The sequence below is a fragment of the Mya arenaria genome, chromosome 11 (genome assembly GCF_026914265.1).
Source record: "Mya arenaria isolate MELC-2E11 chromosome 11, ASM2691426v1".
Lineage (NCBI taxonomy): Eukaryota > Metazoa > Mollusca > Bivalvia > Myida > Myidae > Mya > Mya arenaria.
This window is the reverse complement of record NC_069132.1, coordinates 36,791,336-36,808,825: the sequence shown is the minus strand read 5'-3', so window position 1 is coordinate 36,808,825 and position 17,490 is coordinate 36,791,336. Positions and strand designations below refer to the sequence as shown.

General features: G+C 38.2%; 2 protein-coding genes across 5 annotated transcripts; both read right to left on the bottom strand.

Moving 5' to 3' along the window:
• Positions 1-621: 621 nt before the first annotated feature.
• Positions 622-10,287, bottom strand: LOC128209568 (actin-3-like). Of its 2 annotated transcripts, none has more exons than XM_052913651.1 (8): positions 9,979-10,287; positions 8,789-8,964; positions 6,120-6,368; positions 5,444-5,582; positions 4,957-5,064; positions 4,167-4,358; positions 2,962-3,081; positions 622-1,458 (listed from the first exon to the last, which is right to left on the bottom strand). In XM_052913651.1, exons 2-8 carry the CDS (start codon positions 8,921-8,923, stop codon positions 1,253-1,255), a joined length of 1,149 nt encoding a protein of 382 aa, XP_052769611.1. In that variant the 5' UTR covers positions 8,924-8,964; positions 9,979-10,287; the 3' UTR covers positions 622-1,252. The 2 variants fall into 2 exon arrangements, with proteins under 2 accessions (XP_052769611.1, XP_052769610.1); XM_052913650.1 differs by lacking the exon at positions 2,962-3,081 and adding an exon at positions 2,782-2,901.
• A 1,571-nt stretch (positions 10,288-11,858) lies between these two features.
• LOC128209192 (steryl-sulfatase-like) lies at positions 11,859-17,102 on the bottom strand. 3 transcript variants are annotated; one of them, XM_052913116.1, is made up of 6 exons: positions 17,052-17,102; positions 15,869-16,179; positions 15,354-15,476; positions 13,814-14,494; positions 13,309-13,593; positions 11,859-12,852 (listed from the first exon to the last, which is right to left on the bottom strand). In XM_052913116.1, exons 2-6 carry the CDS (start codon positions 16,122-16,124, stop codon positions 12,509-12,511), a joined length of 1,689 nt encoding a protein of 562 aa, XP_052769076.1. In that variant the 5' UTR covers positions 16,125-16,179; positions 17,052-17,102; the 3' UTR covers positions 11,859-12,508. The 3 variants fall into 3 exon arrangements, with proteins under 3 accessions (XP_052769076.1, XP_052769074.1, XP_052769075.1); XM_052913114.1 differs by having other exon boundaries at positions 16,999-17,093; XM_052913115.1 differs by having other exon boundaries at positions 15,869-16,163; positions 16,999-17,093.
• Between the last annotated feature and the right edge of the window lie 388 nt (positions 17,103-17,490).

Below are 17,490 nucleotides of genomic sequence, written 5' to 3'. Positions count from 1 at the left end.
ATACAACTTATATAAAAATGTAATAGAACAATTTTCAGTAAATCAGTTTAAAAAATGATTAAAGAAAGATTGGTCTGACTGCGAAACAAAGCAGGCCACAAACATATCTATGTAAGACCATTATTACTATTTAAGAATTTTTTATATATGCTTTCCGGTGGTTTATAGAGATTCATGAGTGAAATAAAAATAATATTTCACTGTTTTGAAATTTAAGGTCGCTCTCAATAACAATACTAATCAAACGTCAGCGCGCACAGGGCTAGAACACAGATTCAACGACGTCAATTCCGAAATGACGTTACGTTCGCACACAATTTGACGCGCATTTCTAAAAACCAACAATAAACTGTCATATTAAATCCTTTTAGGCATATAATTTCAATGTGAGATCGCAATATATTTCACCTCGTGGATACCAATATATAATATTTCACTCGTCGCTACGCCACTCGTGAAACATAACTTTTAGTGCTCGGTTAGATATATTAATTCTCGTTCACCAGAGTTACGTATCTTACACCTGAATGACGTATCAAAGTTAGATTTATCACGATCGAACCTGATGAATGAGAATGGACATATTACGCCCAAACAATTATCCTCTATTTATTCATAACAACACTTATGCAATTAGCACAACCTGTATTGCAAACAGTGGCAACATTTTAGTTGGAACTATATATGAATAACAATTAAGTTTCTACAAAGAGCAATATATATACAAATATACTAATATACATCATTCAATAACACGTCACAGACTGCACGATACTATGATATTCAATTTATGAAATTGAAGTAACACAACATCATGCCATTTCAAATCGTTTCTATGTTTAGCGTCCGCGAATGCTTAGGTTTTTACAGTGGAAATCTATGCTCCAGGATGGACTAAGGAGGCTCTTGCGTTTATATTCTACATGTAACTTTAGTATTCGTGTTTTTTTCGGGAGTTCTTTTATCCAGGATAGCTAGATGGGTGTTCGTACAAAGGGTTGCACTTAACATAAACACAATTTGGTATGGCCTTAAACAGTGGATCATACAGGGTGCCACTGTGTCCCGCAATATTATCACAGTTCCGTCCAATTATTAACCAATCAAATGCGTTTCCGGTGCTTTCCAACGCTTCCGACTGCAGTCAGATGCATTTCCGTTGCAACTTCATGCACTTCGGCTTAAGCTAGATACACTTTTGGTAAAAATCAGCTACACTTCCGGTAAAAAATCAGTAACATTTCCGGTTTAACTAGATGCACTTCCGGTGCCCGATTGTCGGCCCCTCTTCGTCATACTCCGCCTTGGTGATCCACTGTTGTGCGAACGTCGAGAGGGATGCCAGAATCGAGCCTCCGATCCACACAGAGTACTTCCGTTCAGGCGCAGCTATCACAGCTACCTTGCAGGACGACGGTACAAGCGCTTTCATTTCTTTGCTTAACCTCTCAGAAAATCCTAAATGCAAATAGTTTGTTATATTAATATTCATATTTTTAATGTTCATACTCAGTGGGTGTATATCACGTGATAAATTACGTCATAAATGCTACGTCTAAAAGCAACTTTTTGCATCGAAGGAAGACTTTTAACAAATATAACTAGTATATAACTATTACTATTTACTCACCATTTAAAATGAAACATAGCGAACTCTACGCCGCCTACAGAGCCCCGCCTTTCGGGTTTTTTTACAAGAGTTTTATTGAGAGTTTAGTCGGCGCACTGTTAAAACATTATTTTGGAGACAAGTTTGTCGAAGTGTTTGAGGTAACTTTTCACCGAATCGAACACTGGTTATAAAGCAAAGGCAGGGCTCTAGAAGCGGCATCATTTTGAATGATGAAGAAAAGAACAAAAGTTATCTTTGTCCCTTCAGTCGAGCAAAATGTTGCCTTCCGAACTAGCATATTTGACGTATTTATATCTATTTTATGACGTATTTATCACGTGGTATACACATCAGGGTGTGTATACCACGTGATAAATTACGTCATATATGCTACGTCGGAAGGCAACATTTTGCTTAAAATGAAGACTTAAATCAAAGATAACTTTTCTTTTACAACATCATTTTAAAAGAAAAAAAGGGCAGTCTATGTCGCTTAAAGAGCCCCGCCTTCGTATTATTACCGACATTTGATAAAGTCATTAGTATCATCAGTCACTTCGACAAACCTGTTTCCAAAATCGTTTTGGCAGTGCTCGGTCAGACGGCTGTATTGTGAAAAGGTTTGTCGAAGTGTTTAAAGAAATTAAACTCCCAATCAAACTCTGGTGAAAGACCGAAGGCAGGGCTCCGTAAGCGGCGTAGACTGCGCTTTGTTTCATTTAAAATGGTGAAGAAATAGAGAAGTTATCTTTGTTTGAAATCTTTTTTCAAATCAAAATATTGCCTTCCGACGTTTATGACGCAATTTATCACGTGGTATACACACACAGCACATACTGATACCATCATTGCAGCAACAGAAATATTTTTGTAAAGTACATAAAGGAAAAACAAACTTTAGATCACCAATTGTTCTTTCTTGATTAAAATCATCAAACCATTTCAGTGTTATTATACGTATTATGTATGTTAATAAATAAGTTTTTTAATACCTTTTAATACATTAGAATCGTTTAAATATTTCATTTTCACAACCTTGGTTAGGTCTTCGGCTGCGGTATTTAGTCAAAGACCCAAACTTAGGGGCGGGGTCGAAATCTAGGCTACATTGGTAAGTTATGATTTCTGCGTATAGCTATTTCAAATAAACCGAACCATTGGTTTCTTACCGGGAAACATAGTTGATCCCCCGGAAAGGATAATGTTTGCATAGAAATGTTTCCGGCTGTTCATATCCGTGGCTTGTAAGCTGCCGTACAGATCCTTCGCCAACCCCGCCCCTTCCATACCTGACATGCAGAAAAGAAATCATTATGCTATAAATAGCTAGCTAGCTTGGCGTCACCTACCGGGGAACAGTGTGCTGCCACCGGAAAGGACGATATTGCCGCAGAGGTGACGGCGACAGTTGATGTCCGTCTTCCAGATGGTTTCATGCAACAGTTCACTTAGCCCTAGTTGTTCCACGTCTGAATAAGTACAGATATGTGACCCATATGGGACCAACATTGACTAAACTTGAAAACAGCGATTAAGTTAGTAATCAAAACATCCCTTGGTACACATTTTATGTGATTACTGCAAAATAATAATTTCAAAAGTCTTGGTACTTAATAGCAAGAATCATATATGTGGGTCCAACAGGGGCCTATTCCGAGACAAGCAGTCTAGGACCCATTTGTGTGTCACATTGGCGTTTTGTCTGGATTTTGATTAAATGGGATCTATTTGGACAGATGGGCTTTTTGCACGGATTTTGCTCATTCGAGATCAATTTGGACATGGGCCTTTTGCCTGCAATCTGCTTATATGAAACCCATCTGAGAATGTTTACTACGTAGTACAGGATGGCCCAAGGTGAAGGACTAATTTCGAACAAAAGAACCGCAGATCCCAACGCCTGTCCATTTTCCACTCAAAACACAAACACGTTTCGAGAATTATGGAATTTGCTTTCATGTTTTATAGTTTGAATTTTCATGTTAATGTACCAGTCAATTGTAACCACGCCCCCAACCCCAGGGCGGTTGGTATACCGGGGATAGCCGGGGAAATGGGCGTTTTTTAACCTTTCAGGTAGCCCCGCAATGCCGGGTGAATGCGGTGGTTTTGTCTTCGCACAAAATATAACGGGGAAATGGGCCCTACCTAGGGTTCCTGGGGTGCGGGGGCATTTGGCGGGGATTTTACCATCTGTTTGTCGCTACAGGGCGGGGAATTAACCCGGGGTTGGCTGGACCGAAAGTCAATGTCCCCGCTATTCCACGGACCTTGAGGGCCGTGGTTTCAATTGACTGGTGCATCATATATTGCAATTGTTTCTGACTTATAGATGGAGCATTCACATGATTTTTTTTTAGAAATTAAATGTTATTATTGACATGTCAATTAACGTGAGGTGACCATACTCGAAGTCGAAGTCCTTTTTCATAAATTCATAAACAAAATAATCATTTATTATGCAATAGAAAAATATTTTCCAAAAATCAAGCCACTGTGGTTTGAGCCTATAAAACTTGAAAGCGTCTGTTATATAAGGATATAAGGACCGTACCAACTAAAGACGGATTGAAGATTGCCTCTGCACACCGGAAGCGCTCGTTGCCAAGGGTGATGGAAGTACCGTCCGGAAGTTCATACTGCTTCTCTAGCTTACTGAAGGTAGCGGCGGTTGTCATTTCCGCTTGGTAGTCCTCTGCGACGTACCCCAGCTGCTCTTTAATCTCTCTCACAACTTCCAGTTCCGCTAAAGATGAAATAAAGACCGCTTGCGAACATGTGACCATAGCATTATATGAAATGATAAATGAATTATAACTAGATGCGGCATTTTCAATATTTTTTTCAGGAAATGATTGTTCTAGATTTAAAGGATAGCAAGTAAAACGTTATTATTATGTTTGCAAATCTGGAACAAATCTACACAAATCTACGTCTTGCAATGAAACACAAATATAACCACTAAAAACGAATTTGATTTTTTTAGATAAATTTATGCAAGCATTTACGTTCAAAACTGTTTAAATAACAGAACAGCAAGCACGTCAAGTCAATTGTTTATTGGTAATAATAGGTTACCGGCCCACAATATATACCGCATAAATACATAGAGTTGTGTCACGGGAATGAACCAATGCATTCGTATTTTATGAGCTAAACATGGTTACTTCCCTTTAAGTTTAAAATGTAAAAAAATAAAATGTTTCACTAATAATTTAATTAGTGTAATGTTTCGGAATTGTTTGATTTTATAAGGGAATACAAATCATTTGAATCAGTGCCATTAGAATAATACCAATTAAATAAGTAATGTTGACGTATATCCAATACAGCAACTACTAAACCTGAAGTGTGGAAATAGTGTCCCCTCTCTGTCAACAAGCGGGCGAGGTAATTAGTGACGCTCCTTCCGGCCAGATGATTCCGGGTATTTGCGTGCCGCCATGCGTACACTGCAACATCGAAAGGTTTATAGTACACTATTTTTATTCAGAAAAAACTTGTTGTTGTTGTTGTTGTCGGTCAATAGCTATTCATAGCTAGCGTTGTTTTTATCTGTTATGTCATACTGACTGAAAACAAGATTTGATTTTAAGTGTTTGTTGTTGTTGGTGGTGGTGTTGTTGTTGTTACAATATGCGGGTGTTCACGTAATTATCTCAGTAGCTCTATATGATTTTACGGCTTCATATATTTACTTTCTTAGTAATGATGTCGTCCAATACACGAAACAATGACGAGATTTGATTTTTTAAACGGTCTTAGGCAAAGTCGTGGACCGAGCATCGCATTTTAGTCATAAACTTGACAAGTGTTCTCCACGTGACGTACCTCCCATATGCGGCGTTATGTGCGTGACGCCGTCCCCGACGTCCACGACCACGCCTCCATGGCGACCGGAAGCGTACAGGGGCAATACGGATTGCATGCTCACGTAGGCGCTTGGCACGTGAAACTTCTCAAACATCACCTTCAGTGGACAGAGTAAGGCAATATGTATGACCATGAAATGGTAATAAAGTGATTTATATTATTTATACTAGTTTGCAATTTTGTCAGAGAATATCATCTACGTAAATAACACTTTGTGATGTTTTAAACCGCTCCAATATTGAGACTTCTGAAATACAAGTATAGCTTCGTATACTTGATTACTCCAGTTCAGTTGAAAAGACCACTAAAAGTTTTAAATATAAATATAAATATAGGTTCGAGTTCTTTCATTTAGAAGAAATAAGAGTTAGCCAAGCCACTGGTGGAGCATCGTCGGCAAACACGGTTCTTCAGTTACACTCCATACATACCATAGGACGGGTATCCGACGATGCTGGTGTAGCTCGAATCTACTACCACTATTGATATATCTTTTATCGTAACAATTAACGGTATTACATGAGAAATCGGACGAGCAATCGAGTACTCGAGTTATCGTTGCCATTTTTAGATTTGGGGCAACACTTGCCATATTATCATTATGATTTATGTAAAACAAAATCGATACACTCACCTCAATCATCTTCTCTCGGTTAGACCGGGGGTTGAGAGGCGGCTCCGTGAGGAGGACCGGATGTTCCTCCGGCGCCACCCGCAGTTCATTATAGAATGTATGGTGCCATATCTTCTCCATGTCGTCCCAATCCGTGACTATCCCGTGCTCCATGGGGTAGCGGAGGGATAGAAGGCCGCGCTCCATGAGGGCGAACTCACCCAGAAACTCGGTCGGTTTGTTAGGGTCCACCATGTTCCGCATCACCACCTAGGGAACGGAAGGAAGATTGTCCTACACATTTAATAGCCTTATGTTCCCCGTAGAGTCGCCAAAACAAAAATTGTCAAAGACTCTGAAGCGGATTTTTAATATATGAACTAAATGGGATTATAGCACAATACAATATAGTGCCATAATTTTGAGAGGCGAATATCTACTTAATCACTCCATCCGAAACTGAAAACATGTGTTTGCTAAATATGTGACGTGTACGTTTCTTAAAGTTTGATTTCGCAATTTTTGCTTTCAACCAGAACGTCATAGGGACTTATTTCGTAACGTGCTATCGTTGAGTGTCTCAAAACGTACTGGATAATTACCCCGAATTTTTATGTGTGTGAAGTTGGCTCATTCATCGGCAATCGACAATCGACATTCGATATTATATAGGAAATATTCAATGTCGAGCTGGAATGTCGAGCTGGACGGAATTCTAGCTCGACATTCGATATTATATAGCAAATATTCAATGTCGAGCTTCATTGTCGAACTGGACGGAATTCTAGCTCGACATTCGATATTATATAGGAAATATTCAATGTCGAGCTGGAATGTCAAACTGGACGGAATTCTAGCTCGACATTCGATATTTTATAGGAAATATTCAATGTCGAGCTGGAATGTCAAGCATTTGTAGCTCGACATTGAAGATTTGCTATATAATATCGAATGTCGATTGTCGATTGCCGATGGCTGAGCCAACTTCACACACATCGAATTCTTTTGTGAACACTAGTTACATGTTGTGCATTTTGTTGCATCGCAAGTGTATTTTTGTACAAACTTTTATAAATCAGGCTTGTTTCGGAAATATAAGACACCCAGTGCGCCACGCCCCTTTAGCCTGCTTATGACGTCTGAATCTTATACAGCCAAACCCCGATGGATCTAACTCACTTTGCTCGATTTTCGAGGTATTTTCGACAGTTCTGTAAGTTCGAACCAACGGGGGTCGACTGTATATAGTCTACCATTCGATAGCAAAATGATGGGACTACCCGATGATTTTTTTAAGTTTCATTTGAAATGAATAAGATAACTGAAATGTGATTTACAACAAATTTCTTTTAATACGAGGCTCCCACTCAAGTCCTTTCATACTCGTACGCTTTGCGTGCTTTATCACATTAATTAAGCATAAAATCACATTATTTGTTAGGATAACGCTGATCGCAATGTTTGAAAATGGACTAATAAAGAAAAAAGGTTCCATAATGATGTTTACAGACTCTCAACAGAGTAAGATAAGAAATAATCTAGTTCAATATAAAATCACAGCAGACTCTGAACGAGTTTTAAATAACTGAAATCTCAAGAGATTGAATAATTTATAGCGAAATTGCACTTCTGTCTATTTAATCAAAAACATTCACGCGAATTTCTGAAGGAAATAAATCATTCTGTTATAAGGTGGATTTGTAAACAGATAGCTAAATCTGTTTCTAAAACTTTCAATGTTTTCAAATATTTTAATAAATTATGTAATGCTTAAAGGGCTATTAGTATGCATTTACCAAACTAAATAGATATATGACTCTGTCACATTAAACCATTTATTTTGGTATTTTATTTTTTACTAAGAACGTTTAACCAGCCTTGTGCTCGATATTATATTTTGTCTACTGGCAAAGCATCTTTTAAAGTCTGATTAAAATTAATAACAGCTGACTAGTGATGCACAAAACTTAATGTTTTGGAAGATTGGAAAAATTATGTAACCCGAATGGACGAAATATAATTTCGAGCACTAAAGACAATTGAAGGACCATAAAGCCATAGCCTCTTTGGTCATTCGAATGGTTATCAAACCTATAAAAAGGACATGTCCAGAACAGTGAATCCGATGTCGGTAAAGATAAGCCAGTTGCTTACGATGGAATGCTAGCAGTGTTCATTTCGAAGCTAGGGAAATTCAATAGGAAAACCTACGAGTGTCGAGTGTTAAAAGGCTAGTAGGCATGTTTGAGATATAATGCCTATGAACTTCGTTTCAAATTAAGGTGACCATTAGCTAAGCGTTCTTAGGAAATGGCGCGCGGAAGTGATGGTAAGTCAAGGAACATAACACAGAAGAGGCTTTTGAAATGGACCCAGGTACTTCATGTCGTTTCATTGAATGACGGGAAGTATACAGATACTATGAAAAATACGCCCTTGCGAGCTATTTGGAATAGGTATTTAGTCAAAACTCACTATTTCGGAGTGATTTGGGGATCGGTAAATACTTCGAGATAACGAAACATCGACATAACCGGACTTGAAAACATGGCTATCGAAACCAAAATAATTCGAAAAAGTTCGACATAACTAGAATTTCGAGATAACTGAGTTCGACATAGCGAGTTTTGACTGTATATTTGTTTTCTTGAAGAGTCGTATAGACCGTTTGAAAGCAATATATCACATACGTCATGCTTTGGTGATCCTAGAACGGAAGTGAAGACGACCCGGGGCGCGTCGTCCCCCGCGAATCCCGCCCTCATGACGCCTGTCCCCATATCCATAACGATCGGCTGCACATCCTCGTCCACCGCGTCCGACATCCTACCGGAAGATGCGCGTCAGGTCTGCTGGTGTAATACGCCTTAAAGAGTAAAAATACGGTCATTACTAAAACCCGGACTTGCGTACCACCGTACCGTTCATTCTAATGATCATTTTTAAGTATTATTATTCTGCAATTATGTATGTTTCGTAAGAAACATAAACAACTACGTATTAACATTCATAATACGTAGTAAAATACTTATTTATTTGAACTTAAATCCGTTTTACAAAGTTTGTGTATGGCAATTTGTACGGCAGATGATTATCGGCTGCAATAACACTTAAAATGGTTTGATATGAGAAAGTGATTATTAAGAATAAAATTTATACGCAAAACAAGTTGAACAAGTATAGTTAACATGAATACGTTGCAATGGTACGGCCGTCCGGGTTATAGTAAAATACTTAAGATAGTGTTTTGCAGGACACATATTAATAAGCCCCCCCCCCCCACACACACACATCAAACCATGTGCAGAAACGGGGAACTGGATTAGTGGAAAAATAATTTAGAAAAATAATTGTTGAAATATAAATTAAATTTGCCCTAACAATGACAAAACACGTAAACGTATGTATTGTGCAAGGTAGTATAGTGACGACGACAACAACCACACCAGCAACAACACCAACACCAACAACAACCAAAAACTACACCTTAAACGTATAGATTGCGCACACAAGTATAAACGACGACGACGACAACAACAACAACAAAATAAAAAACTACACCAACAACGATGACGACGACGACAACAATATAAATAACATCAGCAACAACAACTACGACTTCAACATTAACTACAATAACAACGACGACGAAGTAAAATCAGGTATTTGAACTATTTGGTAAAATTAAAAATATAACAGAACAGAATTTAGTACACGTAAACTATACAGTTTTTTTTTATTTCATATACATATTAAATATATTACAATTACAATTATAAAAAAATAAACTTAAGGTGAACAACGAGTTAAAAATGATAAACACACTCGGATGAAAAAATGACAATTAACAGAAGCTATATATCAATTACAGAATACGCACCTGTGTCCGAAACTTTCATTCCAAAATCCTCTGATCTTTAAACCTCAGATGACATCTTTTAGAGCGTCTAATCTTAATCCCTTTGCTGGCTTTTGCATAAAAATACCCCACACAAATAATATGAAAACCCTCAATATTTACGTACTAAACGCATATTTATGAATGGAGATAAATAGGTAAATTATGTAAAGTTACATCCATGAATAATTTTCCTTTGAGTTCTTAAAAAAGTAAGTCAACATACGAGTGCGAACGATCACTTCGAAAATTGATTATTAAGTGATATCTAGCACCTGACAAACATTTACTTTAAGCAATATATTTAAACATACATGTACTAATCGCTCACTGTAAACTAATAGCTATAAATACACCACCGCGGTTTAGTTTTACCATATATGGGCTGATATTAATGATCTTTGTGATACTGATGAAAGAGTATGAGTTTAATTTTATTAAAGATCATAGCCGATTTTAAATTTTAAATTGAAATTTATTTCGTGCCCTAGTTTCATTTTTTTTTATTACACATTATTTAATTGAACTTCACCAGTATTAAAAACGAACGTTAAGGTGAGGAAATAAAAACAATTTATGAGTTACCAATTGTGGCGTTTATAATGATTTAAGATTACTGAGTAATTGAATTTTAACACGACTAAAATCTTATATTGAAACAGTCCCCAGAAAGCCTATTTTATTGCAAAACTTTTCTTTTAAAAATAGAATAGTTGTTATTATATTGTTTTTCATTCAGACTGATTCGTATTAAAACCTCGTCGGGTGCCCTTGTGTCGCTAACTCGCTTGGTTGTCCGGTTAGCGCAGTGGTTATCGCACTCGCCTCTCACCTAGGCGACCCGGGTTCGATTCCCGGCTCGGTCGCATGTGAGTTTGGTTCGTGGTCACCAAGCCGGACAAGTGGGTTTTCTCCGGGTTCTCCGGTTTCCCCCACAACACAAGACCACACTCTCGCGTGAAATCAGGCCAGCGAGAGTGATTAATATAATGTTGTAATAACTTGTTTCACAGTTGTTGTAAAATAAATATGGTTAAACTTAACTAGCTAACTCGCTCCGCTTCATTGAATACAGAATAATATACCCGGGTTACCGACGATCGTTATAAAAGATAGCAATTGGGATCTTGGAATGCATAGGACGTAATATCCGTGTAGTATTTGCATGCGGAATACGTGTTATCTATCAAATTTCACTACCATAAAATTATACTTAAAGCTGCACTCTCACAGATTGAACGTTTTGACAACTTTTTAATTTTTTGTCTTGGAACGAGGCAATTTTTGCGAAAATCCATGGAAAACAGTTATATAAGACTTGTGACAAAAACTTAGATCGCAGATTTTTGTATTTAAGTTCAAAAATTGATGTTTTATGCATTTTTCTTAATCCGTTAGTAACGGTTTAAGCCATAAAACCTTAATTTTCGAACGGAATTATGAAAATCTGCGATCTGATCTTTTGTCAGCAATATATCATTGGTTTGCAGATAGTTCCGCAAATAAATTGCTCTTTCGTAGACAAAAAATAAAAAAAAGTTGTAAAGACGGTAAATCTGTGATAGTGCAGCTTTAACATAGACATCCAATTTAAAATAATAACAGTTAAGATACCTCAATAACAACAATAATAAGTATTTTAAGTAGAATATTATGTTCTTGCAAACAGCCTCATAATAACAGTTGAGTTACCTAAATAATAACTTAGTATTTTGAGTAGAATGTAATGTTCTTACAACAGCCTCCTAGCTTGCACTAGATTTGCATACTTACACCATAAAAAGCGGGTTCGAATCCTATTGGGACCGCTTGCGATATCATCTTTATATAAAACTTTAATTTTTTCATCTTATGCCATTTTTAATATTTATAACTAAACATAACAAATCTGAAAGAAACACACACAATTGAAACAAGCATAGTATACCTTCAATTAAATGTTTGACCCTTGTAATCACAACTAAAGGAAAACATTCTAATACAGATAAAACATGTCCTTTTTTATCGATATGATACTTCTTATAATATTAATAAATAAACATAACACATCTGAAAAAAGTAAATTGTCACGATCATTTTATCTATCAAGATATTTTATCAATGTGCTCATCTAAGTCTTGGATCCTTGCATTCACAATGAAAGGGAACGTTCCATTGAAGATAACAAAAGTCTATAAGAAATGGCATAAATTAAAATAACAAATGTGAAAAAAATTCACGAGTATTTTATCTGGCCCCAATATCACGAAAAAAAACTTAAATCAAATCTCATTCACAGTCTCAACTCATTTTACCACACATCATTAAAAGTTATTCAAAATAAAATACGATTTTACACATTTGAAAAGGAGTTCTATCATGTAATATGTTGATTTTTACCTTTGGTCAAGATTTCAAGGGAAAAATATTCTACAGCCAAAAATGTATTTGTAATAAGTACAATTTTATTTTTTTAACAATTACTCAAGTATACATTTTTTTTGCTCTGGAATTAAGTTTGTGATCAATGCCTTCAGCTAAATTTTGGATCCTGGCAATCACAGTTAAAGGGAAACGACCCATTGCAACACGGTTGCCATCTTATTTGTGGCAATAGCTTAAACCAGCTAAACTGACTTTCCACTGGATCTAAGGAAGATTTATGATCGATAACAGCTTTTTGAATCAATTCTGATATATCTGTATAAGTTTCGCTCTGCGCGTCTATCGGTGACGTTTCACCCGGATCGGAAGTGACGTCATATAACTTTGGTGTTGTCAAGGTAACGGCGTTAGTACAGCTGCAGATGAATCTGCAGGTGCTTTTGCCAGGGAGCAGTTGAGGTTCGTGTGTAACGTACTTCCATGTCCGCGACCCTAAAGGATAGAAAATAACAAATAATTATTGTATAAATCGTGAAGTAAGAAATAATAAATGTGAAACAAAAAATAAAACGTGTTTCGATTTATATAATTCGTATTTTTTTAATAAAAGGCGACATGGCATTGGAAATTGTTTTTATTGGAACAATGTTTAAAATTTGAACTTGATATGCGATAATTTCATTTAAATCGGGTTAGACCTCAGACCAAATAACATTTGCTTTGGCACAATGTTTTGACCGGTTATTCTTTCAATGTGAACTTGGGACATGACCAACAAAGTTCACGTTTTATTTACTGCTGACTTTTAAATTGGTTTAATCACCCATTCAACTTCCGGAATCCGATTAATAATGCTTAGTTAGCAATATCCTGCTAAACTCGACACTATCAAAGCAATTGATTATCGTACTAATAATACAAAGTTCAATCCTAAAGTTTAATCCTCACCTGAACCCGGCCGGTATCTGACCGCATGGAGTTTATTGCCGCAGTAATGGAACATGAATTCATGAGGGGATTGAGTGATCTCCCCTGTCAGTAATGGCATCATATTCTTGCCGTCGTACTTCCTGTCCGTCGGCAAGGCGACGCCGGTCACGTGGGAGATGAGAGGAACTACATCCATCTGAAATGTCGGCTCGTCGGTGACGGAACCCGGTCTGATGTGGCCCGGCCACTTTACCATCCCCGGGACCCGAATCCCGCCGTCGACGGCGCCGTGAGATTTTCCGCCTGAAAAATAAACCGAACTTAAAATAGGTCGATTGAGAACAACATGTAAGTACTTTAAAGTAATAAGCATACTTAAAACATTGAACGTGATTACCAATTTTCCTACGCCAGGTTACGGTCACCAACACATACACAACAAGTTCATAGGAAACCTACAATTTTGCCAATCATAGGCAATTATATTAAACTCAGTGATAAGTTTTAGCTCTTTACTGCTTGCCTTTCAGTTTCCCATTGTAGCCTCCGTCCGTTCCTAGTTCAAGATGGCCACCGTTATCGGACGTGAAATACACCAGCGTATTGTCCTCAACACCTGCGTCCTTCAAACCCTTCATAATCTCCCCGACCGACCAATCTAGCTCCTCCATTCCGTCGCCATAGCGACCGAGTGGGCTTTTCCCCTGGAACTGTTTCGCTGTCTTAATCGCCACGTGCATATGCACCCATGACATCACTAGCAGAAACGGCTCACCGGTATCAGTAGCGTTCCGCATAAACTCGAGACCCTCGTGCACAAAACGCTGGCTCAGTCCCGCCAATCTGATTGGCTGTTCAACCAAATCATAATTCCTATACAACACACTACAAAACAGCTCCATGTTATCCATAAGGAAGTACGTAAAATAGATTGGGGCCGTCCACAATAGAAATAACGCTAAGAACGTGGTGACCCGGAAGTAGCCGAACTTCATAAGGCACCAGAGGGCGATCGTTGTCACGCCCCAGACGGAAATCAGCTGCCCATACCAGTGGGGACGGATCATGGTGATGACGCGATACTCGTGTCCGAAGTCATCCAGGTTGGTGCCGATAAGCCCGTAGAAGTAGTTGAAACCCTGGTTGAGTGGGTGGTGCTTATTATCGCCGTCGTTGTCACGGTGTAGCCCCATGTGCCACTTTCCTAAAATATAAATCAATATATAAATTATGACACTTATAAACAGTACTAGTTTGCAGATGAAGACACTTTTAGACAGTACATACGTTAATGCGTTTTTAAAAACAAAACAAATACAACCAGGGTGAGGAATCACGTGACTTCAAAGGGGTTCTCACATGGGCCACCACGGGTCACAACCGATGTAAAGAAACAAGTAAGTGACGTTGATTACTAAGAAACTTTCTTGACAGAACGTCTATGAAAAAAAATCTTATTTTCTGCTTCTTAACGTGTGAAATAGTTTAGATTTGCTTAAATTGTAATGGTGCAATCCTCGGCCAAATTTCAGCGTTGCATCGTTCAACAAAATTCCGTCAAGTTGAAATTTTTGCCAAGAGCCCCTTTTAAGTCACGTGATTTCCCGCTCTGTTAATGGGACCACTGGTGTTGAAACGTACTGCTATAATTCTTGTGGCATTGTAAAAGCGTAAACAGTTCGCTATACTGTTGGCTCTGGAAGTCCTCCGTTAGTGCAGCCAAAAATCAACAGTTCAATCTAGCGTTGTTAAAATTACTTTTCACATATACTCGTATAGCTTTCGAACATTTTCATACAAGATTGCCGCGAAGGGAACATGAAGGCTCTTCTGTTTGTTATGTGTACTGATTTATAGACTGAGTATCGCCACATGTAACATGTATACCAAGTTTCATTTAATTACCTCGAACGGTTGCAGGGATTTGGCCAAGCTCAAAGTTTTTTGCACGACGACAACGGCGATGATAGCAACGGAAACAATGCTACTATAATAGCTTGACTTTCTTATTCTCCCAAAATAGATGAGCTAATAATAAATACAAAATTAAAGTGTAAACATACCGATGAAGCCGTTCCTATAACCGGCCTGGGCTGTGATCTCGGCGAAGGTGACCTCTGACTCAGGAAGTCCGGAGCGCGAGTACGGCCATAGGTTCACCCGCATTATGCCCTGTGGCGCCATGCCTGAAGGGGAGATAATAGGCCATGATGGTAAACGTAACATTCAATGTTAGGTTATCTTGAACGGTACGTTAAGAAGGATCTCTCTTCTCACAAGTCAATCAATACCGAGTATACTGCAAGGTTGTTATAGGTAATACGTTTCTACTGTGAGTTCGTTTTTCAAAACGTGTATCATTTGACTTGCATTCAAAAATTACATTATTGTTACAATCATCTTTAAACACGTGTATCTGCAGGATGCATCTATTTCAAGAGTTTGCGCACAAAACAAGAACTAATGGACTCTCAGTTTTTGCCAAGAACCCGCCAGTCCCAGGGACACATTGTAGCAAATTTTAATTTTATTCTCTGTTTTGGTTCTATATATTCTAAATTAAAGGCTGTCGTAATACCTGTTCTAACGGGGTAGCGTCCGGTAAGTAGCGCCGCCCGACTAGGCGTGCACGTGCTAGCGGCCGTCAGGTGCTGAGTAAGCTTGATGCCGTCCGCCGCGATGCTGTCCATATTGGGTGTCCGTACAGTTGTATTGCCATAGCAACCAAGGTCGCCGTAGCCCATGTCGTCAGCTACCAGGATCAGGATGTTGGGTGCTTTGCGCGCCAACGTGACGCTAATTAGCGCCACAAGAAGTAGGACTCGAAGGATCATTTTTCAAGAAGAGGCCGTGTGAGGTTATGGTGGTCTGTTCTAAATGGCCAGTCCCCTTAGGAATGTATAGAAAATTGCAAATGCCATTTAAATAATTGATACATAATTGTGTACGACTACTCCCGAGGAAACAGTCCGCGAGCATGCATCTGGTAAAGGATCCACCACCAAACACAATTAGGTGGGAAAGGCCAAACATTTCAGCGTTCAAAAACTATTCTTTTATTTATTTTCAAGGTACAATCGAACCCCGTTGGCTCGAACTCCCAGATACCGCCGAAAATATCGCGAACCTAAGAAAAAATCGAGCCAAGCGGGAAGTCTTCAGTATAAAATTCGGTCCTTTACATCCAGTTCGAGCCAGCCAATATTTCGAGCCAAGCGAGTTCAAGCCAACGGGGTTCGATTGTATATTTTTTTTCAAGAGTAATATATATCCCTTGCCACATGTTTTGGTGTTTTATTAATTTAAGAAAATTTTATAAAGAGTTTTTCCCATTCCACCGCACCCCTAAAAAGCAATCATTACGGAAACACATGACATTATTGTTTGTGGAGTGCCCTATTGAGCATTTCGAATACGAAACACATTTCCCTCCCTTCTTTCCTCATCTTCCTTTGCTTTAAAGCATACACTTGCGTAAGAGTGAAACCAAAGTTAACATTAACCTTGAACTCTTTTTTATTCTACTTTGTGTATTCAAACTGCAAATTCGCATTATAGCGTCCCCTTAGACTACATATTGTATAAACAACAACAGCAAATACACACTGTTACACGATGCTAACAGATCAGAAACGAGTTGTTTACGGCTGAATGAATGTCAAATCGTTGATGTATTAAAATAGCTTGTATTATGATACATGTACTTACCTCTATGCGCATATACTCCGTAGATATATAACGTTAATAAATTCCCTATTTACATTCAAAGCTTGTGTTACGTTTTCCCTTTATCCATACGTGTTCGATCCAGCCTTGACATTGGTTAATACATAAATAACGTTTAAACTATATGCATATCGCTATGTATCTTAGTGTATACATGTACGATATTTGCTATCAGCTACAATGTCCCTACTTTATTTACACAGAATAATCATGATGGTTAATTTCTCAAACATATGCACTCGATAAGTACATGCACATCCGTTTACCAGAGATGTTTAAATTTCAAATTTCAAGCCGTTAAAGGGACTCGCTCATATTTTGGCACCAATTTCCCCCCGGTAATGCAAACGCTTATGCACCAGTCAATTTTAACCACGCCCCCCCCCCCGGTCCGGAGAATAGCAAGGAATTTGACTTTCGGTCCAGCCAAGCCGGGGCAAAATCCCATTCCCCGCTATACTTGGCATATAGACA

Bases quoted from the DNA above. Each gene is read 5' to 3' on its own strand.
- LOC128209568 (XM_052913651.1), bottom strand. From the start codon at position 8,923: ATGTCGGACGCGGTGGACGAGGATGTGCAGCCGATCGTTATGGATATG. The intron at 5,065-5,443 runs GTACGTCACGTG...TCGATGTTGCAG, and splicing joins CATAACGCCGCATATGGGAG to TGTACGCATGGCGGCACGCA. The intron at 4,359-4,956 runs GTTTAGTAGTTG...TTTCATCTTTAG, and splicing joins ACACTATTTCCACACTTCAG to CGGAACTGGAAGTTGTGAGA.
- LOC128209192 (XM_052913116.1), bottom strand. From the start codon at position 16,124: ATGATCCTTCGAGTCCTACTTCTTGTGGCGCTAATTAGCGTCACGTTG. The intron at 15,477-15,868 runs GTATTACGACAG...TCTCCCCTTCAG, and splicing joins ACGCTACCCCGTTAGAACAG to GCATGGCGCCACAGGGCATA. The intron at 14,495-15,353 runs GTATGTTTACAC...TTTATATTTTAG, and splicing joins TTATAGGAACGGCTTCATCG to GAAAGTGGCACATGGGGCTA.